At 49.2% G+C, this 23,003-nt stretch overlaps 9 protein-coding genes across 9 annotated transcripts; 4 read left to right on the forward strand and 5 right to left on the reverse strand.

The window, feature by feature from the left end:
• Window positions 1-264: 264 nt before the first annotated feature.
• On the reverse strand, window positions 265-3,118 carry dapB (dipeptidyl aminopeptidase dapB; the record flags this gene model as incomplete). The annotated part of the gene is made up of 3 exons (XM_057241984.1): window positions 265-341; window positions 425-694; window positions 760-3,118. 3 exons carry the CDS (start codon window positions 3,116-3,118, stop codon window positions 265-267), a joined length of 2,706 nt encoding a protein of 901 aa, XP_057097343.1.
• A 739-nt stretch (window positions 3,119-3,857) lies between these two features.
• On the reverse strand, window positions 3,858-5,796 carry N7529_006458 (chaperonin-containing T-complex subunit CCT4; the record flags this gene model as incomplete). The annotated part of the gene is made up of 7 exons (XM_057241985.1): window positions 3,858-4,712; window positions 4,771-5,343; window positions 5,398-5,427; window positions 5,482-5,511; window positions 5,571-5,593; window positions 5,644-5,695; window positions 5,749-5,796. 7 exons carry the CDS (start codon window positions 5,794-5,796, stop codon window positions 3,858-3,860), a joined length of 1,611 nt encoding a protein of 536 aa, XP_057097344.1.
• A 312-nt stretch (window positions 5,797-6,108) lies between these two features.
• rpt1 (proteasome regulatory particle base subunit RPT1) lies at window positions 6,109-7,612 on the forward strand (the record flags this gene model as incomplete). Its single annotated transcript, XM_057241986.1, has 5 exons — window positions 6,109-6,203; window positions 6,278-6,392; window positions 6,443-6,672; window positions 6,734-6,942; window positions 6,996-7,612. The coding sequence occupies 5 exons, from the start codon at window positions 6,109-6,111 to the stop codon at window positions 7,610-7,612; spliced, it is 1,266 nt and encodes a 421-aa protein (XP_057097345.1).
• A 742-nt stretch (window positions 7,613-8,354) lies between these two features.
• N7529_006460 (Succinate dehydrogenase subunit Sdh1) lies at window positions 8,355-10,592 on the forward strand (the record flags this gene model as incomplete). The annotated part of the gene is made up of 5 exons (XM_057241987.1): window positions 8,355-8,400; window positions 8,578-8,651; window positions 8,706-8,869; window positions 8,921-10,309; window positions 10,373-10,592. The coding sequence occupies 5 exons, from the start codon at window positions 8,355-8,357 to the stop codon at window positions 10,590-10,592; spliced, it is 1,893 nt and encodes a 630-aa protein (XP_057097346.1).
• Window positions 10,593-11,470: 878 nt separating this feature from the next.
• On the forward strand, window positions 11,471-13,004 carry N7529_006461 (uncharacterized protein; the record flags this gene model as incomplete). The annotated part of the gene is made up of 2 exons (XM_057241988.1): window positions 11,471-12,113; window positions 12,169-13,004. The coding sequence occupies 2 exons, from the start codon at window positions 11,471-11,473 to the stop codon at window positions 13,002-13,004; spliced, it is 1,479 nt and encodes a 492-aa protein (XP_057097347.1).
• Window positions 13,005-13,168: 164 nt separating this feature from the next.
• N7529_006462 (argininosuccinate lyase ARG4) lies at window positions 13,169-14,693 on the reverse strand (the record flags this gene model as incomplete). The annotated part of the gene is made up of 3 exons (XM_057241989.1): window positions 13,169-13,677; window positions 13,743-14,573; window positions 14,639-14,693. The coding sequence occupies 3 exons, from the start codon at window positions 14,691-14,693 to the stop codon at window positions 13,169-13,171; spliced, it is 1,395 nt and encodes a 464-aa protein (XP_057097348.1).
• Window positions 14,694-15,091: 398 nt separating this feature from the next.
• N7529_006463 (uncharacterized protein) lies at window positions 15,092-16,402 on the reverse strand (the record flags this gene model as incomplete). Its single annotated transcript, XM_057241990.1, has 1 exon — window positions 15,092-16,402. The coding sequence occupies one exon, from the start codon at window positions 16,400-16,402 to the stop codon at window positions 15,092-15,094; it is 1,311 nt and encodes a 436-aa protein (XP_057097349.1).
• A 2,363-nt stretch (window positions 16,403-18,765) lies between these two features.
• Window positions 18,766-19,544, reverse strand: N7529_006464 (uncharacterized protein; the record flags this gene model as incomplete). Its single annotated transcript, XM_057241991.1, has 2 exons — window positions 18,766-19,364; window positions 19,448-19,544. 2 exons carry the CDS (start codon window positions 19,542-19,544, stop codon window positions 18,766-18,768), a joined length of 696 nt encoding a protein of 231 aa, XP_057097350.1.
• A 1,405-nt stretch (window positions 19,545-20,949) lies between these two features.
• On the forward strand, window positions 20,950-21,299 carry N7529_006465 (uncharacterized protein; the record flags this gene model as incomplete). Its single annotated transcript, XM_057241992.1, has 2 exons — window positions 20,950-20,979; window positions 21,042-21,299. 2 exons carry the CDS (start codon window positions 20,950-20,952, stop codon window positions 21,297-21,299), a joined length of 288 nt encoding a protein of 95 aa, XP_057097351.1.
• Between the last annotated feature and the right edge of the window lie 1,704 nt (window positions 21,300-23,003).

Below are 23,003 nucleotides of genomic sequence, written 5' to 3' on the forward strand. Positions count from 1 at the left end.
AAAAGCCAGCTGTCAATATTTTTGTTTGACTTTTTATACCAGCTCTTGTTTGACATGTCCAGAAATTGAGGAATACCTAGCGACTACAGTCCCCTATTGATTCTTAGTGTTAATTACGAAATGCAAATTAATTATAATATGCATCCATTGTTCCAGATATTACGTATATATGTGCCTAGTGTAAACGAGGTGAAGACCTGGCACACAAGAGACAGAAAGATTATCCCGAAACGCGAAGGTCAATGTGGGAGCGCAAACCCTCTCTTATACTGGCGTAGGTCGTGGGCTCGCGATACGATGCCACTCGCCGTTGAACGCATTGATGAGCCAGCTCGAGAGACCTTGGTCATAAGTTAGCCATGTTACTTTTTAGGTCGTATGTTCCTTTTTAGGTCGTAAGTGCAAACAACACATATTGACTTACGTTCGTAAACAAGTGAATGCGCCATATGGAATTGGATGGAATGATCAGAGTCAGGAAAGACCTGCATGTCATAGTTGTCAATGTTCGCCAAGTCCAGCTTGTCAATCAATACCAAAGTGTTTTGAAGATGAACGTTATCGTCGGCAACACCGTGCATAATCAAGAATCGAACACTCTTGCTCAAGGCCTCGACGTCGCTCACTGAGGAATTCTGATAGCCCGAAGGATTGTGCTCCGGGGTATGCATGTAACGTTCCGTATAAATAGAATCTGCGGGAGAAGGAAATGGCATATGGTTAGTTGACGAAAATAATGGAGAAATAAGATGTTCGTACCATAGAGCCTCCAGTCAGTCACTGGTGCTACGGCCATGCCATATTGGAATGTCTCGCCTGCATCCTGTTCGAGCACCTTCAGGGTCATGTAGCCACCATAACTCCAGCCCCAAATTGCCATGCGAGTCTCGTCCACGTAACTCTTGCTTCCCCAAATCTTGGCGGTCTCGATCTGATCATGGGCTTCATAATGGCCTATGTTACCACGAATAATGCATCGTGCTTCTCTGCCTATGAAGCCTGTACCGCGTCCGTCCACAGTCACGACAATATAACCCAGGCTCGAGGCAATATACGATTGGAAGTCGATTTGGAACTTGCGGTCGACTGTTTGCGAACCTGGTCCACCATACAAAAAGAAGAGCACCGGGTATTTCTTGGCAGGGTTGAAGTGTGGAGGACGGCGTTCGAGGACTTGGAGCGTGTAACCGTCAACTGTTACATTGGTGTACACCTCTGCCGGAAGAGCGAAATCCTCAACCATCTTGACGAGGTCGGCGTTCTCCTCAATGATGCTTTCGAAATCTATTTCATCTTCATGGGTGTTGATAATGGCTTGCCACGGCACTGCCGGCCCTTTGTAGCTGAGCAAACCATACCCGGCGCCGTCGGAAAACGAAACGTCGAAATAGCCGGGTTTAGTTGTGTCAGTCAGGGGGCGAAGGTCGGTCCCGTCCAATTTGACCGAGTAAACGTGACGTTGAGTTGGGGCCTGTTTTGTAGCAACAAAATATACCAGGCCCTTCTCCAAGTTCACAGCCGATGGGGCCTTGACAACTTCCCAGTTCCCCTTGGTCAGCATCACAGGCTCGGGGTTCTCAAAGGGTGTGAAATACGCCAGGTGATCATAACCTTCGTATATAACAGTGTCAATATAGCCGTCGTGTGGACGGCCATTTTCGGGGTCAGCAGGAATGACCCGGGTCGACTGTGAAGGTTCAACCCAACCACCATCAAGAGCTGTGATGTCGTCCGACCGCACAAGCTTGCCAGTTCTGGCCTTGGTGTCCATCACAAATATCTTGACAACGTCGCTTTCGCGGTTGGTCTCACGAACTAAGACCTTGCTTTCAGACGCCCAAACAATCTCAATGATGATTCTTTCAGCATCGTCGAAGTCATCTGTCATGTCAAATGAGAATACTTCATTTTTCTCGACATCATAAAACTGGAGGTTAACGATTGGGTTCGGGCTGCCTGGCTTGGGGTACTTGATCTGCCTGACTTCGGGATAATTTTCAAGCCCTGGGGGTGGCGCTTTTCCTGACGGCCGAGAAAGGAAGTACTGAATAGGGTATTCAGGCACAGCGGACTCGTTTGTTCTAAGAAACGCGACAAATTTCCCATCGTTGGACCACCAAGTGCCAGTATTGCCTTGGAAGACTTCTTCTTCATACACCCAATCCGGAATTCCATAGAAGAGGTCCTCGCCGCCATCTTTAGTAACGGGGGTGACCTCCAAGGAACCCAGCTTACGCAAGTAAAGATTGTTGTCGCGAACAAAGACGACTGCGTCGGACTTGGGCGACCAAACTGCCAACTGGACTCGCTCGCTCAGGTTGCCAGGGTCCAGTGGCTCGGCCTTTTGCGTCGCCACATCAAACACCCAATATTTCCCAAAGAACGAGTGTCTCCAATTAGACTGAGCGTCGGTCATCACCAGCACCTTTTTCAGATCGGGGCTTGGCCATGTTTTGGTTGGGTGGTAGGTTTTGCCATCGACCCATATATAACTCTTTTTCATCAACACTTTGGTCTCAAGGTTGCTGACAGCATCCTTACTACTGCGAATGTCCTCCACTCGCAGATATGCATCTTGCTTCTCGCCTACTTCAACCAGAAGACCATCTTCGCCGTTCGGACCGGCGATCCAAGAAATTGCGTGGGACCTGGGTTGCCAAGCGCCCGTCAAGACCTGCTGAAGGGTCACGGGCTTTCCGTAGCTGGTGCCACCGGTCGCAGAATCCGGCTCATGGATCTCCACCGTTGATATAGATGAGAGTGCCGCGGCATCGGGCCGTTTCTGCGTTAGAAACAGCACAAAGGCAAGCACCCAGCCGCCGACACAGAGCAGCACGAGCAACCAGAGAATCTGGCGCAGACGATTTGACGAGCCTGTCTTCTTCTTTCCGTTGGTTATAAGAGGCTCATCTGACCCTTCTTCTCCTCCATCTTCTAGATCCCGGTATCTCTCCCCGTCTCCGTCTATCGGTATAGTGTTGCCTCCCTTGTAACCCTCCATGAACGCTGCGGAGGCGATCGATAGGTCGGATTCGGTTGAAGTCTGCGAAGCAATTGATTCCGACCGCTTGCGAGTTAGCGGTACGGATTCTGGGGTCCCTTCATCGAGTTTCCCCATGATTGTTGGATTGGTGATCGGAGTTCGCGGCGGGAGCTGACGTCCGTGACGCTATCTTATCGCTAATTCCCGAGTACCTGAGTACCGATGCGCTATTATAACAGAATATATACACAAAGTCGATCAACTTCAGCTCATATACAATTCAGATATCATACTCGATACTGGTTCTTAATGATTGTGAGAGCTGACTTGAAAATTTGGGGGATATTTGTGAAACCTAGTCACGCGCCGAGGCTATCGCTTGGCGTGGACAAAGAAGCTATTCAATCTATTTAGCTCTATCCTTATTCAACTCTGTTTTCGGTATTTCTGTGGCGAGAAGCTCGAATTAGACTGATCTAGATGTTGAAATACTGGGAATTAGAGGATTATCGGTGCAGTCGGCTAAGATATTGTGATATATATTGTGATATATTCCAACCAATTGGATACCTGCAACGTTTCCCGAGAATTCAAGATCAAATCAAATAAGATCTGTTCTTCTATAAAAGTAACTTTGAAAGATACCGGAACCATGGAATGAGTCTACAGAAGTCAACATATACCTAGGTACCTAGGTATATAGGTACATATATGGTGGAAACCAAGGCATTTAGAAACCTATTACTACAAGGGCTGCCATTTCAGAATTTGTGCGAGAGTAATTCTATGCAGAAACGGGATATTTTTTTAATTACTGGTCGCGAATGAGATCGCTTTCCATCATACAGCTCTCGCTAGCCGCCGCCAAAGGCGTTTACCGCGACAGAGCAATGTCATCAATTCTCATGATCATCTTCACAGTCTCCGCAGCCAACTCAATCGCGCTGGTGCTGACTAGCAGAGGCTGCAGAATGTTCTCCTCTGTGATATCATCCTTCACACCACCGCTGCGAATGCTCACACCAGCATTATGCTGGCCCTGAGCGTGACGGTGACGAAGTTCAGTCACAACCTTGATAGAGTTGAGACCGGCGTTCTCAGCGAGAGTAGTGGGGATGACCTCCATGGCATCGGCAAAGGCCTTGAAGCAGATAGCCTCGGTTCCGGTGAGCTCACGAGCGCGCATGGCGAGTGCGTGGGCGACTTCGATTTCGGGGGCACCACCACCTGCAATCATGGCACGCTTCTTAACGAGGCAGCGGATGACACACAGAGCATCGTGCAAGGAACGTTCAGCCTCGTCAAGAATGAGGCTGTTGGCACCGCGGGCAACGATGGAGACGGTCTGGTTGTAAGCGGTGATAGGAGCTTTAATGCCAGTGATCTTGACGTAACGGGCGCCGGATGCCTGGACTTCCTCGACGAGGTCGGCGGTACCGAGCTTGTCCTCGGTGAAAGAGTCGACGTTGGCAACGGGCTTGCAGCCGAGAGACTTGCAGAGGAACTCGACCTCATCACGCTCGATGTCCTTGATGGCGAGAATCTTGAGGCGGGAAAGGAAGTGCAGGGAAAGTTCGTTGACCGCGTCACGGAGGATGGACTTTTGAATCAAAAGGACATTACACTTGGTCTTTTGGATCTTCTTAACCATGTTGAGCAGGTATTGGCGCTCCTCCTTCAAGATCTTGTCCATCTGGCGGTAATCGTTTACCACAATTTGGTTCTCCATCTAAAGATGTAATTGTCAGTCTCGACCCCACCTAAGCTCAAGGTGTGGGTTAACATACGTCTGGCTTGGGCGGGCTCAGTTGGAACTGAATGAGACCTATCCGTGCCTTCTCAATTCTTGTGGGACCACCGCTGCTCTTGATCACGGGCTGGTTGAGCACCACACCATCGACCATCTCGCTGTCCTCAATTGTACCTCCAACCTTCTTCACGATACGGATATCGCGCAAGTCCACATTCTCTGCAGTCTTGGGGTCGCATACCTTCAGGACGGAGTCAACGGCCATGGGGCCCAGGAGTCCGGAGTGCTGGGACACGATCTTGGAAGAGAGCGAAGTGGAGGCGGCTTGGAGGAGGGTGGTACGGTCGGAGAGGTTAATGGGGCGGGACATATTGTGGAGGATCTCGACGGCAGCACCGGCGGCTCTCTGGAAGGACTCGGAGATGACAGTGGGGTGGATGCCTTTGGACAGCAACTTTTCGGCAGCGCCGAGCAGACTGCCAGCAATGACAACTACTGAGGTCGTTCCATCACCAGCTTCCACATCCTGCGCAGCACTCAGATCGACAAGCATACGGGCAGCGGGGTGCATCACGCTCATATCCTTCAACATGGTGTTTCCATCGTTGGTCTGCGGGGGTCAGTTGGGGGGTCGGCAATGGTCGAATGGAGGTAGGCTGCGTACAATGATGGTCTGTCCCTTTGGCGTTTGAATCTAGAGGGAAATATAAGCATATATGTAGATAAACAATACTTGGGATGTACTCACCATCTTATCCATACCCCTGGGTCCCAACGACTATATTTCCTGGTTAGCCCCTCATTAAGCTATCTTCAGATGGTTTTGAACAAGCATACTGTGCGAATGGCATCGGAGACAGCTATTTGAATGTCAGCAAGAGTCCCTCTTAGTCCGCGAAAAGATACATACCCCGAGCAGCCATAATGTTAGAGGCCCGCACGGCCATCGGCTTCTCCTTGTCCTGCACGCAATCAGAAATCAGCGGTTCACACACATCATTTTGAGGTATCACACCTTGAAGGAGTTGTTACCGCCATTGCCCTGGGAAACTGCGGCTGCCATTTTGAGAATCTTTCTTCAAAATGAACCGTAAAAAATGAGTGAAGGGAGGTAGTTGGGTTGTTGTGGTGGAGGACACACAAGGAAATTCTGCGAGGTTCTGGGGCGGTGATGAAGCTTGGCACCTGATTAGTGAGGCTAGCTCGACCACCACAGCTCTCTACATCACCGTTGCTCTTTCAATACCCCATCTATCTTTTTCCCACTCAACTCTGTTTTTAAATCAGCTTTTTGCATATCTATTTCTACCTGTTGGTTTTTTTGATCTCTCGGACCCTCCCTTAGCAAGGCCGTCAGCTGTCAATACCTTTCAATATGCCTAGCGCCACGGGTCAGAACTGGGAGAAGTACCAGAAGACCTACGCAGACGACGAGGAACAAGAGAAGAAGATCACACCCCTCACAGACGAGTAAGTGGTGCCGAGTTTTGCTTCATTTTCACGCAATGCGCGATGATAATGATTTGACTAACACTTCAAACAAGTGATATCGCAGTACTCAAGACCTACGGTGCGGCACCCTACGCGAACGCACTGAAGAAGCTCGAAAAGGATATCAAGAACAAACAGAACAGCGTCAATGAGAAAATCGGCGTCAAGGTGAATACTTGTCCCGATCCCTTGGACAATGGAAGCTTACGCTTTCACAGGAATCCGACACTGGTCTCGCACCTCCACACCTCTGGGATGTTGCCGCTGATCGACAACGTATGGCGGAGGAACAACCGCTGCAGGTCGCAAGGTGTACGAAGATTATCCAGGACGAGAAAGACTCCGACAAGAGCAAATATGTGATCAACGTCAAGCAGATTGCCAAGTTTGTTGTCAACCTAGGAGAGCGCGTCAGTCCCACAGATATCGAAGAAGGAATGAGAGTTGGGTAAGTGATTTGAGTTAATGGCCTTTTTCTGTTGTGTATTGTGGCTAACCTGGTTGTCTAGTGTCGACCGCAATAAGTACCAGATCATGCTGCCCTTGCCCCCAAAGATCGACCCTAGCGTGACGATGATGACAGTCGAGGATAAGCCCGACGTTACATACGGCGATGTTGGTGGTTGCAAAGAACAAATTGAAAAGCTACGAGAAGTCGTCGAGATGCCCTTGCTATCGCCAGAACGTTTCGTGAACCTTGGTATCGACCCGCCCAAGGGTGCTCTGCTCTACGGACCCCCGGAACCGGAAAGACCCTCTGCGCCCGTGCAGTTGCCAACCGGACAGATGCCACCTTCATTCGTGTCATTGGAAGTGAGTTGGTGCAGAAGTACGTTGGTGAGGGTGCTCGAATGGTCCGAGAGCTCTTCGAGATGGCCCGTACCAAAAAGGCATGTATCATTTTCTTCGATGAAATTGATGCCGTCGGTGGTGCCCGCTTCGACGATGGCGCTGGTGGTGACAACGAAGTTCAGCGAACCATGTTGGAACTGATTACCCAGTTGGATGGTTTCGATTCTCGTGGTAACATCAAGGTTATGTTCGCTACTAACCGACCTTCCACACTTGACCCCGCTTTGATGCGTCCTGGCCGTATCGATCGTAAGATCGAGTTCTCACTGCCGGATGTCGAGGGTCGTGCAAACATTCTCCGAATTCACGCCAAGAGCATGTCCGTTGAGCGAGACATTCGTTGGGAGTTAATTTCACGACTGTGCCCCAACGCCACAGGTGCTGAGCTTCGCAGTGTTGCCACCGAGGCGGGTATGTTTGCCATTCGTGCTCGCCGCAAGGTGGCCACCGAGAAGGACTTCCTGGCGTCTGTGGAGAAGGTCATCAAGGGTAACCTGAAGTTTAACTCGACGGCGACATACATGCAATACAACTAGAGAGATCCCGACTTACTTTGCATGGTGTATGGGATGTATGAACAACAATTGTTTTGTTATGTTGGAGTTTATTCCAGGTCAATGCATTATAATCTAAACCAATCTTCTTTGATCCCAGGCCATGTTTGATCGTATAACCAGCAGGTCCTGCCTAGCTACTAGGAAGGTGTGAGTAGTACCAAATTCTCTTTCAAATTGAATAAAGTAGATCTGGCATATTGTTTAGGGCTGTTTGGTGGTAATTAATTGTTTCACTTGCACCAGACCACAGCTATAACAATGTGATCATCCACACCTCAACAGTACAACTCTCTTATTGAGGGGATTACGGGCTATATGAATAGCCCTCAGTGAGATGTATCTTGCAAAAACATATCTCCTGAGGTCATTAAAAACATGAAAGACATATATATGTAAATGCAAGGTCACAATAAACCTCAAAACCAACTTAGTATAAATCCATCAACACCTCGGCTTTACCAAATGATTCCGGCAACTAGAATACTTCGCCGGCAAAACGATTCGGGTTGCTTTGGATTGCGCGAACGCTGATTGGCTGCTGTCGGCCCCGATCCTCCCCGCGAGAATGGTTAGTCATCTTTTTTCTACTCCCGAAACCCCGAGACTCCAGAATGTGTCCTTGAAGGGAGTTCGCTATTCAATATCTCCTTAAGCTTGCCACCGACCTCCGGTGTCATTTAGTCTTTTTTGGTTCATTAGGGATATTCTCTTTTGATCCATCATGAGCTCCATGAGCCTGCGGAGCCTAGCTCCTGCATCCAAGGTGAGTAATTGGATTTTCGGCCCGCCTACACCTGCCAACACCCATACTGACGAATTTCGTTTCTCCAGATTTCCCGCGTTTTGCGGGACCAGAGACGTCTTTTCTCGTCTTCAAGGCCAGTTTGTAAGCATTGCAATCTTTACTGCCGTGTGTTTGCACTACTAACCAACTATTGCGCCAGCCCGTATCTTCGCCAACCAGCCTTTGCGCGGCAAGGAGTCCCTCAACTACCTGACCGACAAGTACCCTATCATTGTAAGACAACACTGCTAAACGGATGGGATGGAGGACTAAATCTCACCTGCGCAGGATCACGAGTACGATGCCGTCGTTGTCGGTGCCGGTGGTGCCGGTCTGCGCGCTGCCTTCGGTCTGGCCGAGGCTGGATTCAACACCGCTTGTGTCTCCAAGCTGTTCCCCACAAGAAGTCACACTGTCGCTGCCCAGGGTGGTATCAATGCTGCTCTTGGAAAGTAGGTTGCCTCCAGAATTCATAGCTCAATCGGTATTAATTGGACCTTTAGCATGCACGAGGATGACTGGAGATGGCACATGTACGATACCGTGAAGGGTTCCGATTGGCTTGGTGACCAGGACGCCATTCACTACATGACCCGCGAGGCCCCCGCCAGTGTTCGCGAGCTTGAGGGTTACGGTTGCCCCTTCTCCCGTACCGAGGATGGACGTATCTACCAGCGTGCTTTCGGTGGTCAGTCCAAGGAGTTCGGTAAGGGTGGCCAGGCCTACCGTTGCGCCGCTGCCGCTGATCGTACCGGTCACGCTCTTTTGCACACTCTCTACGGACAGTCTCTCCGTCACAACACCAACTACTTCATCGAATACTTCGCCCTCGACTTGCTGATGGAGGATGGTGAGTGCCGTGGTATCATTGCCTACAACCAGGAGGATGGTACTCTGCACCGCTTCAAGGCCCACCACACCGTCCTGGCTACCGGTGGTTATGGACGTGCCTACTTCTCTTGCACTTCCGCCCACACCTGTACCGGTGACGGTATGGCCATGGTCGCTCGTGCTGGTCTTCCTAACCAGGATCTGGAGTTCGTTCAATTCCACCCAACTGGTATCTACGGTGCCGGTTGTCTGATCACCGAGGGTTCCCGTGGTGAGGGTGGTTACTTGCTCAACTCCGAGGGTGAGCGTTTCATGGAGCGTTACGCTCCCACCGCCAAGGATCTTGCCTCGCGTGACGTTGTTTCCCGTTCCATGACTCTGGAGATCCGTGAGGGCCGTGGTGTCGGACCCGAGAAGGACCACATCTACCTCCAGCTCAGCCACTTGCCCGCTGAGCTTCTCCACGAGCGTCTGCCCGGTATCTCCGAGACCGCCTCCATTTTCGCCGGTGTCGATGTCACTAAGCAGCCCATTCCCGTCCTGCCCACCGTCCACTACAACATGGGTGGTATCCCCACCAAGTACACTGGTGAGGTCCTGGATGTGGATGAGAACGGCAAGGAGAAGGTCGTTCCTGGTCTGTACGCCTGTGGTGAGGCCGCCTGTGTGTCCGTCCACGGTGCTAACCGCCTGGGTGCCAACTCCCTGCTTGATCTGATCGTCTTCGGTCGCGCTGTGTCTCACCGTGTCCGTGACATCGCCACTCCCGGCAAGCCCCACAAGGAGCTCGCTTCCGACGCCGGTGCCCAGTCCATCAAGGACCTCGACTACGCCCGCACTGCCGAGGGTCCTAAGTCTACCCACGAAGTCCGCAACGCCATGCAGAAGACCATGCAGACTGATGTCAGCGTTTTCCGTACCCAGGAGAGCTTGGACGAGGGTGTCGAGAAGGTCAACGCTGTCGACCAGCTCTACTCCCAGGTTGGCACCAAGGACCGCAGCATGATCTGGAACTCCGATCTTGTTGAGACCCTCGAACTCCGCAACCTTTTGACTTGCGCGTACGTATCTCCAGATTGATAACATTTTGACCACCGTTTTCTTTGCTAACATGAATACCACAGTACCCAAACTGCCGCTTCCGCCGCTGCCCGTAAGGAGTCCCGTGGTGCTCACGCCCGTGAGGACTACCCCGACCGTGACGACGAGAACTGGATGAAGCACACCCTCTCCTGGCAGAAGAAGCCCCACGGCGAGGTCAAGCTTAGCTACCGTGCCGTTGAGGCTAACACTCTGGATGAGGCTGAGTGCAAGCCTGTCCCACCTTTCAAGCGTACTTACTAAGCGCGCTATTTCTGGGAATCGATCAAACAATACGGAGGATACCACGGAGTTGTTTCAGATGGACCCCAATGGATGCCGCTCGCTCTCCCAGCCTCGTGGATTCGAGGTGCATCTAGGGCCTGTGGCGTTTCGACGTCCCCGTTTCATGGGGTGACATCTTTGAAAAAGAACCCTTTTTTTGTTGACTGTGTTATTTACCATCCTGTATAGCCATATTTTTCCTTTATCTTGACAGGCGAAGAGTTGGAGTACTGAGTGCTTTTTCCCTCAGTTTGTCTCATATGATTGAATTTTTATTTTATTTTTTTCCTGATCTCTGATTCTTCTGCTTGATCTGCATTTGGTAGTACTCTTCTTGTCTTCTGTTTCTTTGTTTGCCTCGGAAATTTTCTTGGCTTGCGGCTCAGAACAGTAACAAAGAGATCACGTTAAAGGGTAACTCAACAATATTCACAAGCAGTTGTTCCATTATAGGGCAACTGTTTGTTAGATTGCTCATTCACAAGTATATTAACATCATATTTATCGCCAAGAGACTTATCTCCCAACTCAACCTCGTCAAGGACCCGAGAACTAACACTGGCCAAGGAACACTTCCATAATTAGGGCTACCCATGGTGCTAAACTTGGCATATCAGTGCCTTTCTTGACAAGATGTCGGACAAAGAACCCCTGCCTTCTTTCAGGAACACAATGCCTCGTGCATGAATATCTGTCGAGGTCATGGCCTCTCTTTCCACCTGACCTCTTTTGTACTTTTGCTGGCAGATCAATCTCAATTGATCGAGTGACCTCTGAAATAACGAATTGTCACGCTTTCCACTCGTTCAAAGTTGTGATCTCCAGCAACCCTCTCGATTTGGTCGTGATAACCCGGAATGGGCCTCGACATGGATGTTCCCGAGTTGCTGCTCCCTCGAGATATAGGTACTTGCACTACAGGCAAGCTATGGTATGTCTGCACGGCGGGAGGCTTTCGTGGGTGCTGCTCAAGCGACCCGTGCACAATAGGCATATGTCCAGATAATGACTCCTCCTCGGCCACCTTCACAACAGCGTCGTCGGACACATCATCGCAAACGACAGCTGGGACTGATAATCGCGTGACGGCGAAAACAACAACAACTTCGGCTATTACCACGCCGACAGAAACACTTACTGTCTCATCGGCTGATTCATCGACAACAATATCTGTTTCCACGGCTTCTTCTACAATTACTGACTCGTCCACCTCAGGGGCCAGTGGTGCCACTGCGTTATCTTCCTTGCTGGCCACTTCATCCAGCACTCCCACCAGCATCCCGAAAGCGGCATCATCTAACCGCGGAGCAATAATCGGCGGGGTGCTGGGAGCTGTTGTAGCTCTGGCGCTGTTTGCTATTCTTATTTTCTGGCGGAGAAGAAAGCAACACAAGCACGAGAAACGTTCAACGGTCAACTCATGTTACCTATACCGGAAACACCGAGCAGCAGGATCTGGAATGAAAGGTCCGCTGTCACCATGCGACAGCGAAGCTAGTAGTAGGCAACATTCTCATTTATCAATCCAAGTAAGCCGCTGATACCAAAACCACAGGATCACCAACCTCCAGCAGCGTCTCACCGAGCAGCACAGCGAACACACACCCAAGCGTTCTCACCCCAAACTTAACCCTCAACTCCTCCTCACCTCATCTCATCTCACACTCACCACAGAAACTCCCCACGCCACCAATACCACCCCTCGCAAACACAAACGAGCTCTACGCCTCCATCCCCCCACGCATAGGACTCACCCCCGAGCTCAGCGACACAGGCTTCTACCGACTACGCGCTGAACTCGCTTCAAATTCGCAAAGCGAGCTGATCAACGTCCCCGTGAACCAACGCCGCCGCCAGCAAAATTCTATCAGAACCAGAGCAGGCCCGAGAGCGTGGGAGTCGCCGTCTCTGGCGTCGATAGCAGCTAGTCCGCGCGCGAGCCCGGTTAGGGAAACAGCGAATGCGCAGAGCGGGTACGGCGATGGAAGTGGGGGCTTGGTGAATGCCGTTGGGCGGGTCGTTACCTCTGAGGGAATCGTGCTGGGCGCGAATCTAGATCGGTATTCGAATGGGCTGGAGATTGGGGATGCGCTTGTGAGGGAGAGGGGGAGGTCCGCTGAGCGTGAGCCGGATAGGGATCATGTTTTGAGCTTTATGCAGTATGGGGAGGGATCACGGGGTGGTTCGGATGGGCTTGGGATTAGGGGTGCTCTGCCTTTGGATGATAATGATGTGATGAGGGATCGTGGTGTGGATGGGCTGGGGCATGGGGCTGATGAGGTTATTTTGGATGTGGATATCCCGCCTGCTTATGAGACGAATGAGCGGCCTGTCCAGCCTGAGATACAGTCGCCGGCTAGGAGGATGGGGATGAGCTTGAGGGGGGTTTGATTTCTGTAAGTTGTGTTTGGGTTCAGGGTGTCTTTGAGGAGATTTGATTCATGATTTATTACGCCCCTTTTGATCAGCACTATATGTATCATTCAAAAATTGATACGTTCATTTTTGTCTAACCCTAAATCCCGACATTTTGTTATATGTGTATCCAAAATAATTTACAGCAACTTCTTCAGCACAGCAATCTGCTCCAAGACTGCGCGCTTGCTGGTTCCACCAATAGCGTCCTTGAGTTCGACGGCACGCTCGTAATCAAGGCAGGTCTGAACATCAGCGTCGAAGCGCGCGTCGATCTGCTGGAGCTGCTCCAGAGAAAGAGTGTCCATGGGGACATTGGTGTTCTCAGCAAGAGCAACAACACGGCCCGAGATGTGGTGGCCCTCACGGAAAGGAACGCCCTTGCGGACGAGGTAGTCGGCAATCTCGGTGGCCAGCATCTCAGGAGCCAGAGCAGCGATCATCTTGTCGGGGATGACGGTAAGAGTGGAAAGGACACCGGTTCCGATCTGGATGCTGTCGCTGACAGTCTTGATGTGGTCGAGCATGGGCTCAACGCTCTCCTGCAGATCCTTGTTGTAAGTGGTGGGCAAGCCCTTGATTGTGCACATCAGGCCAGCCATTTGACCGAAGGCACGGCCAGCCTTACCGCGGAGCAGCTCCAGGCTGTCTAGAGCGAATGTCAGTAACCCATTCTAAGTGTGAAAGCACGATATTGGGAGGGGGACAACCGACCTGCGTTCTTCTTCTGGGGCATGAGAGAAGATCCAGTAGAGTAAGCATCTGACAGACGGACAAAGCCGAACTCCAGACTGCTGTAGATGATCAGATCCTCGGCCCAGCGGGAGATCTTGAGCATGAAAGAGCTTCCCCACTGCATAGTCTCCATGGCGAAGTCACGGTCCGCGACAGCGTTCATAGAGTTGTACAGCAAACCGTCGAAGCCAAGCTCCTTAGCCATGGCCTCACGGTCAATGTTGAAGCAGTTACCGGCAAGGGCACCGGTGCCAAGGGGGCTCTTGTTAACACGACGGATAACCTCGCGCAGACGCTGCAGCTCGCTAGCAAAGGCAGTAGCGTGTGACAGAATCCAGTGGGACCAGCGGACAGGCTGGGCCTTTTGCAAGTGGGTGTAGCCGGGCATGAGGTAGGCGATATCGTTTTCGGCACGGGCAATAGAGACCTTGATCAGGTTGCAGAGGTGCTCGTCAATGAGACGGAGCTCATCGCGGAGCCACAGACGCATATCGGTGGCGATCTGCTCGTTGCGCGACCGGCCAGTGTGCAGCTTACCACCGATTTCCTTGCCGATGATCTCGCCGAGACGGCGCTCGTTGGCGGTGTGAATGTCTTCGTCATTCTCCTTGGCGACGAAGGAGTTGGTTTCCCATTCCTGGGCGATCTGCTTGAAGCCGCGCTCGATCTCGGCGAATTCTTGCGGCGTGAGGAGTCCGGAGTTGGTGTTGGCGCGGGCGAAGGCAATGGAACCGGCGATATCTTGCTTCCAGAATACGCGGTCATAAGGCAGAGATGTGTTGTACTGCACCATTAGGGGATCCAGGCCCTCTTTTTTTTTGTGCTATGAGTCAGTTGGGATTTTTGGTGGGATGGGAGGGGTTCGCGGTACTAACGGGTGAAGCGGCCTCCCCAGAGCATGTTTTCAGCGACACCTGTGGAATTGCTCATTTTGTTATTTTAATATGATTTGTTCAATGGCTTGACAATTGAGAGTAGAGAAGTAAAGAAGGAAAGAAAGAAAGAATGAGATGCGAATCCCCCTGCATCGTTGAACGGCCGATCATCGGTACGCTAAACTCAATTAGGCATATCTGGGGCAGCGATTATGACTCAATTCAATCCATGGATGTTTTCTGTTCACTTACGTACATTAATACATGTTATAGATGTTCTTTAGATTTGAAGAATAACATGATATTGAAAAGAGTTGGATATGAGGTTGTATGAGGTACAGTTTGATGCAAAGTAATTTGTAGCTATATACGTATATACTTGTGATCTCGGGTCTATCCTCGAATTATATACTTGGATCAACTCTCACTTTATACAGAACGAAGCTCGGGAAATCAATTGCACACTTCAATGACCACCCAGCCAACAGTAGTCAAGACCTGACCTCCAATCTTTTCCATCACCCTTCGACTAGCTTTGTTGGTCCCAGACACATCAGTATGTGCCCATGCCCCCACATGCTCTAGAGCTTGACTATCTTCGAGTTTGATACTCCTCGACCCGAATACGCCATCTTCTGCCATCCCACGCCGCATAATTGCCTTAGACAATGGAACTGCGAGCCCATGTCCCCGGTGTTCCGGCTCAACATGCAGTGTTGCCAGCGCGCCATCCATACCCAAGAATCCCCAAGCAATAGGTTGTTCATCAGCATCAGCATCAGTATCAACATCAACATCGGCATCGGTGGACTGATAAACTGCCACACCCGGCATACTAGCAAGCTGCCTCTTAGATCTGGGAATATGTGTGCGACTCTGCACAAGATCCAAATGTTTACTTAGAACACCCTCCCTGCCCTCACGGTCGTGGAATCTATATCCGACCGGAAGAGACAGATCGGCAGATTCATGACCAGCAGCGATTTTAGGCTCTTCCGCGATGCTGATATCGGATTTTTGGAAAAAGTACTTGTAATAAGGTGGATTGTCGAAGCGATGAACCCGGATATTGGGTATCGAATCCGAACTCGTATAGGTGCCTGATCGCTGCAGAAGCCTATAGAGACCTGTATGAAGACTGCCGATGAGAAAAGCCCGTGGATCGGGCGCAGGAATCAAGGGAACGCCACTGTGGACAGGGTTCGGAGCTGATGAGATTTGAGCTTCAGCAGAAGATGTGCCTTGCTCGGACTTTTCCAGCGATGACAGGTACGACGGCAGCAGGTGGATTTTGACATGTGACAGCAAGGCCAATAGTTGCGAACGGGCCAGGTCAAGGACCGGCTGGCTGGCGACAAAGGATGAAACAATGGACTGCGTGAGATTGGGATTTTTATCATCGCTGCTGCTATTATTGGGCTCCGTAACCGAACTCTTGTCCACCTTTAATATCGCGCCATTGGCTGGATTATCGCTGACAGGGTTGATCGGCGGAATTGACGTGTGCTCCGCTTCGAGGCTGGAATAAATGAACATCTGGGTCTCGCGGCCTCTAAAGAGATCCACCCACGCAGCCAGCCACGGTTGCCCGGGATCAGGGGTAGAGCCGGGAGGGAAAGTCGCTAAGATTTTTGCTGTCTCGAACGGATAAGCGATGCTGTGTTGAACTCGCCGTAAAACAGTCAAGGTGTACGGCAATTGAGATATGAGCGCCGGCATTATTGTGGCACCATCGTGCTCGTAGATGCATGCCTCCGATCCCATTGTGATCCTTTGATTTGCTGGGATTCCCGGGTACCTGGGTTCAGGGGCGTCGATTTCTGCACGAAGGACAGGGCAGTCACAACTTGAAGAGACTATTAATTCTGAAATTGATGAAGTGACAGGTTGAGAGCCCTGGATCTTTACGATATAGAGTATGACAGGCTGTCATGAGTCAGAGTGTGGATTATGGGGCCTAATATCGCGTGATTTAACTTTTGACATCCCCGAGCAAGGCCGAGCTAACCCACACCTAGCCAAATTTAGTTAATCCTCGACTTCAAGATGAATAAATGTGAATGAGAATAATCCTAAAAATCAATCTTTGAATATTCGCTAGTCGCTCAAGTATTTGTCATACTGATCGTATGTGCCTGTGGCGGTGCAGCACTATCGATTTTGGAGATCCGCGGGCGATCTCTGTCAACTTTGCATTGGCGCCGTGCTAAGGCGGTCGGGCTTGTTTTGGTATTGACTTTCATTGCTAGCGGAAACATTTCCCTAGAGCACAAATATTGCAAAACAAACTAGCTGCAGGGACACTCCGTCATTATAGGGTTCTATCTATTAGGTTTTCTGTGGTTATCCTCGAAGTATGCTCCAAACCTTGAAACTCTTCTATAGTTAGGTTATAACCAGTCTCTATGGGTTGTAGTTTTCTCACACTTTGCTTGAGAACATAGTCTTAAGCACAATAAATAAGAGAACAGTTATAAAGCAAATAGTGCAAAAAGGTTGGGTGAGGTCTCCTTGTCTTCCAGCCCTTACCTATTGCTATTATCATACCTGACAAACTATGTTGATTGATAAATAATAGGCTTGAAGCCAATTCGAAGTTGATTATCTCCGAAAGATATCAATCAGCTCCTTAAATGCTTCCTCGCTTCTGGCTGTAGCTGCATCGGGCTTGTCGAGCCTCAAATATATTGTTGCATCTTCAAGCAGCTGTTTTGCGTCCTCTACTTCATATGGGCTATCTCGAGTCATTGCTTCTGAAAGCTTGAAGAGGTTTCGTCCATGCTCCATAGGCAAGTTTTTTTTGTGAATTCCTATCCCTTTTATAGAGTCTCGCAAGTGTTTACTGTATTAATGCATCAATATGGTGTTTTGCTCTCTTGCTCCACACCCCCGTTCCAAGTATTCAGGAATTTTCATGGTCATTAGCAGTGCTGTAAGCGCAGCCCAGGTTATTTTTGAATCCAGAAATCCAGAATAGCTTCAACGGCTGTGTCATAGCTCGAGACCCTTCTGAACCAATTTGATTGCCTTGTCGGCAGATTCAAGTACTTCGTGCACCTGAGCTAAGTGGTCGAGCGTAGAGGCTGTGATACCCATGGCGTCTGTGGCGTCTTTGAGGCTTTTGACAGCAATGGAATTGGTCTCGGAGAAACTCCGGGTAATGTCACCAGGCGTCAGAAAAACAATTACACCGATGAACAGACGAGGGTCTGGCTTTAATGAGGTGAAACAGAATTTGGAATCCACCCTTGTTCCTTGGTACGATGAATTACGATGACATGTGATTCTTAAAGCAATTGTAAACAAGCATCTGGAACGAGATTGCTGGCAAGCGTAATGAATTATAAACAACCCGGCCATACCTCGCCGTTTTTGCTGCGTTACCACACTTTGTTGTTCTTGCCAACAAAAGGATTGAAGTAAGCCGAGAACCTACCTAGGTAATAGAGACCCCGAAATTTCCATAATGATGGTGTGGTCTATGCTGATGTTCTCACTAGACATTAATAGACATCAACAGACCTCAGCATATCTTAAGGTTAATTAGGGTTTCATCCCCAAAAATTTTACATTGGTTACACAAAGACCATGTGATTAGAGCAAATGTGGCTTGCAGTATAAATCGAGAGGAGTTTTGATCTTTTATTAGCTGTCTTGTAGTGTACTGACGTAAATAGGCTGTCGGAAATTTTCATAAAAGCTTCTATCGCAGGCGTACATGACAGCCTGTAGGGTAACTATAATAAAGACACATTTTAAAGTACGGAGTATATATTCTAATTATGAAAAAATTACAAAAAGAATGTTCATGAAAAGACACTAGGTGCAAAAAAAAAAAAAAAACCAACTACTACTACTCTTACCCCTGATTGAGAATCACACTTGATGGTGATGGATAAAAATACAGTCGCTAGCGCAGGTATAGTGGATCGATCTGTCAACTCTGCATCGGCGAGCTAAAGTGGGCTTTGGACATGAATTTCATTGCTAGTGGAATGGCAAATCAGACTAGCGGGACAATCCGAATTTGCGAAAGAGGATTGGCCATAATGGGCTTGGTACCAAATTATCACTATTTTTTTGTAGATCCAAGGAAAAGAAAATTCGTGTCTCATCACAGCTAAGTCCTACCAGGGAGTTCGCGCGCCCACCATCCAGTCTTCCATCGCCAGCCACTCACTCCACCGGGCCTCGGCCACTCGAATTTCGTCCTCGGAGGGATCACGCATGGGCCTCAAGAAGGGAGTCTGTTCATCTGGTGAGATATCGTAGGCAGCCTTGGTCGAAGCCCAGCCGCTGCTCTTCGCCGTAAACATATAGTTTGCGCGCTCTTGTTTGTAGATGCAGCCCACACCGGCTTCCCAGTCCCCGCCAAAGAATCCTTGCATCACGACCGGCGAGTCCTGCGCAGTAACAATCAAGCGCCTGATGTAAGGCCGCAGCGAAACAAAAGGTACCGATTGTGAGTTGGTGACTGGAGTTTCCGATGGTCGCTGGCAGGGTAGTCGGATGTTGATAAATGCGGCAATGGATTGCACTGCAGGCGTGTGCTGGCTGTAGTCGACAAAATGTTGCACACAGTTCTTATAGTGCGGAAACCAGCCGGTAGGATCCACACGGCCAAACTCGCTATCGCTCAAAATCGATTGGACGTCTGGATTGTTCATGCCCTCGTCGGGGCGCTCGCGCCTATCCGAGTTGCGTTCAGCGCCTTGTGCGACGGATCCTTCACCAAGAAGATAAGAATTTTGGCCATTGTGCAACCGGTACAATAGGCAAGACCGGGATAGGATGGAGAGGGTCACTTACGTTGAGCGAGTTGCTCGCGAGAATAGGGATCGTGGATTTCCATACGCTGAGAGTTTTCCCAGCACTCTCTTCCTGAACCCTGCATGCTCAGTGACATGTTCGACAGTCGGCATAGGTAAAATGAGAATGGTAGCTCGAAAGATTGAAGGCGCAAGGCAAGCTTGAAGATCTAGACTTTGAGATAAAGAATAGTCTGTGATTCTGGGGGAGGCGGAAGCCTTATAGTTCCGCGCTCCAGCGCGGACGGGGAAGACCGATCCATCAAGGGTGCCCAATTCGATAACCTTTGAAGATCAAGGGCGGACTAGTTCGGCTTTCGAGGAGGTAAAGCAGGGTGGATCTGGGAAGCTATCGCAGATTGGGCTTGAGCCACAGATGTTCACTAGCCACGCGTGAGCCACGGTGAGACCGAGGATGTGGCTCGTGCACTATCCCTAAATAGTAAGGGGTTCTGTGGCTGTGATTTACTAGGTACTAGTCTATACAAGGTAACCCCCATTGTTGATCTATATTTTTTTAGTGTAATCAATAGTTCAATAGTTTGGGCCTAGTTCCTTCAATCTCGGCACTATCTCGCCCTAGATCCATGATTTGGAAGTAATATGGAGATTACCCTGTAGGCGGCTCGCACACTTAGTCTTTTTTAGTTCTTTTTGTAAGTTGTATACTCGCTTAACTTTTCGATTTTTGACCTGTGCGACATCTGACACTTTAAGGCCCACATCTTTCCCTCTAAAAGATGACAATTGACCGCTGATAGTTTCTCTCTAGCCCTATATTACTTTCACTATATTGTAGTGGGGGATCACGGATCGGTTCGGGTTTTGGAGCTCATATCACGTCATTATTCCATTGTACTAATGATCTGCGAATAATTCCCAGTTTCCTGTGCAGTATGGCATTACATGTTGCATTTCAATATAATGAAATCAAAAAAGTCATAAACTAAAAACCAAAAACCAAAAACCAAAAGACAAAAACGTGTACAGGATGCAAGGAGCCAAGAACGAGATGAGACTGTTCGTGGTAGCCTGCAGGGATTATCCCACAAGAATTTAAATATTCGTATTTAAAATGCTTTCCCATATCGGGCAACTCCGACAGATCGGTTGAATCGGCTGTGACGCTCAGATCATCTACTTTTTATCCAATGACAAGGCCCTGATTGCCTCGTTGGGCCTGGTAAACCCGACTTCCTGGATGCAACAAGATCGTATCTATCCAGAACAAGTATGCTTACTAGATGCTAAATTAAATCATTGTACATCTGATTTTCCCCGCTTCCAAATTGCTGCGGCTGAGGGTTTCCAACTTGTTGTCATTTCGTTTAAATGCAGCCTGGCTCGCTTCTTCTAAATCCTGCATCCCAACATAACTCAACTGCAGACTTGCATAACACGGCCAAGACCCTACATTGATTCGTCATCTTGCATTTTGAATTTCAATCCGAAGGATTGCAATCACTGAATCCCACTTGAACTCTATATACTCCATCAACCACAATGAGTTACAAGACCAACTATGAGCTTTACGTGAGTAATATACACCTCCCGAGGTCTTCACCAAATATCAATCTAACTTGTATTTGATTCAGTCTCGGGGAAGCATCGACAGCAGACGGTCACCTCCGCCAGATGAGTTGTTGCTCTCACCGTTAGCAGAATTGTACCCGCATGTCGCGGCCCTGCAGCCACAGTACAATCCCAGTAACTGCACCTTCACCGGCTACCATGAGACGGGATATTGGGCTGCGGCCTATACCACTCAGCCTCGAGAGGACTCTTTTTCCATGCCAATTCGTCGCGGCACGGGTAAGTCCGAACTTGGTCCTATTTTGTTCGGTCGCATATAGTTCTAACATTTTTGTAGATGGTGTACCGTGTCGATTTGTTTCTAAATTACGCCGATTTCTCAGCCGAGACGACCTCAAGCGCCGTCGGGGATCTCGAGCCACTGCATGAACTGCACATTCTTTTCTATTTTTCCTTGTTGAATTGAGCGAACTTACTTCACCGCCACGCACGACTGAGCGAATTTCACTATTTGATCTTTTGACCTTTCGACGTTTCGCCATCGAGGCAGCAAGCAGGACTCTGATCCGCCTTTGATTTCTTTTGTCTTGATATCTCTTTTCGATTCTTATAAGCGCATCATGTTTTTTTCTGTTTTTTGGGCAAGCGACATCACAGCGAGGAGTTCTTCGGCATCTACAAGCCACGGTTGGGATTTGCATACTTTCAATTCTTGCTATATATCATTTGGTCGCAAATATCCTATGTTTTAATGTGCATACAGCCTACTATCATGAAGTGGACTTAATCTACTTCAAATTACAAATTGCAAATCACAATATTGTACGTTACTTGCCCAATCTCAAACTCTAGAAAAATCAAGGTATACACTTCTCCACATTTAGGTAGCCAATATTAGCGGGAAGCCTAAGACAAGGTGACTTCACAGTTAGAAATGCTTTCTTTCTAGAACCAAAACCTCGTGGTTGGATCCCAAAGCCACGGTAGCAGCGCTGAACCCCTGCAGACCCAAGAGAAGGGGCTAGAGTACCAGGGTTGTCACACCAACTAAAGCAAAATCACCATACAATATAAGAGCGTTTACCGCCCAACCTGACTCGCCAGCGCTAACTAGTCGATCGCCGATCGCCCCAACATCACCAAAAAACCACATTGATCGACATAACACCAATCACCAATTTAATATTTCGGAAACCTGCCACTGATTCTTATTTGTCACCAGTAGACAACTAGGTGAGGTAAACTAACCTTGAAACCCAGTTGCAGCCGCTCATGCGATCAAAATGTAGCGCCAATGAAAATAGGCACGAGACGGTGTTCCTGCAGAACTATGTAATACAAAGTTTCAGGGGTGACACAACTATCGCGGGATTTGAACCTTGTCCTCTTTGAATCGATCTTTAATATTGTAAAGTGTACAATATTATTGCTGGATCACAAATTCATGGCGCCCGGGCGCTTGGCTCCAAGGGCCGACCCGTGACGACTATATGGTGTTGCTCCGAGTATTTGAGATATAGTTCACCACGTAGCATTCGGCCTTTGTATTAAGTTTTGAGATAGAGGGGTCTTCATCTTTGTCGGGAGTTGACGATTGCAACTCTTTGATATCAATTTTGTGGCTTTTTTTTGGTTTCTGATTTCGCTTGGCTTACATATCTAGACTTGGAAGCAACCGTTGTCATCCTGGAGAATTAATACGCCCAATGGTGTCTTAGCTTCCAATAAATTCGATATTATAAGATAGGTCAAATGTTGAGACACTGCGGAGCATGAGCAGCTCATAAAGCGAGGCTTATGGCGGCATTCCTTAATTTCTACGGGGTGTGGAGTACAATATACACAATGTAGCAAGGAGGGGTGGATGATCTCCATGATCTCCATTGCTATGCGGGACCTACACTACATACAATATTGTATACTGTGCATTGTACATGGTCTATACAGGTATGATGCAGGGGAGCGTGGACTATGATTGGACAGCCGGCCTTGAATTATTACCACGAGATGAGGGCACAGGCCTA

Source organism: Penicillium soppii (assembly GCF_028829465.1).
Source record: "Penicillium soppii strain IBT 18220 chromosome Unknown utg000005l, whole genome shotgun sequence".
Classification (NCBI taxonomy): domain Eukaryota; kingdom Fungi; phylum Ascomycota; class Eurotiomycetes; order Eurotiales; family Aspergillaceae; genus Penicillium; species Penicillium soppii.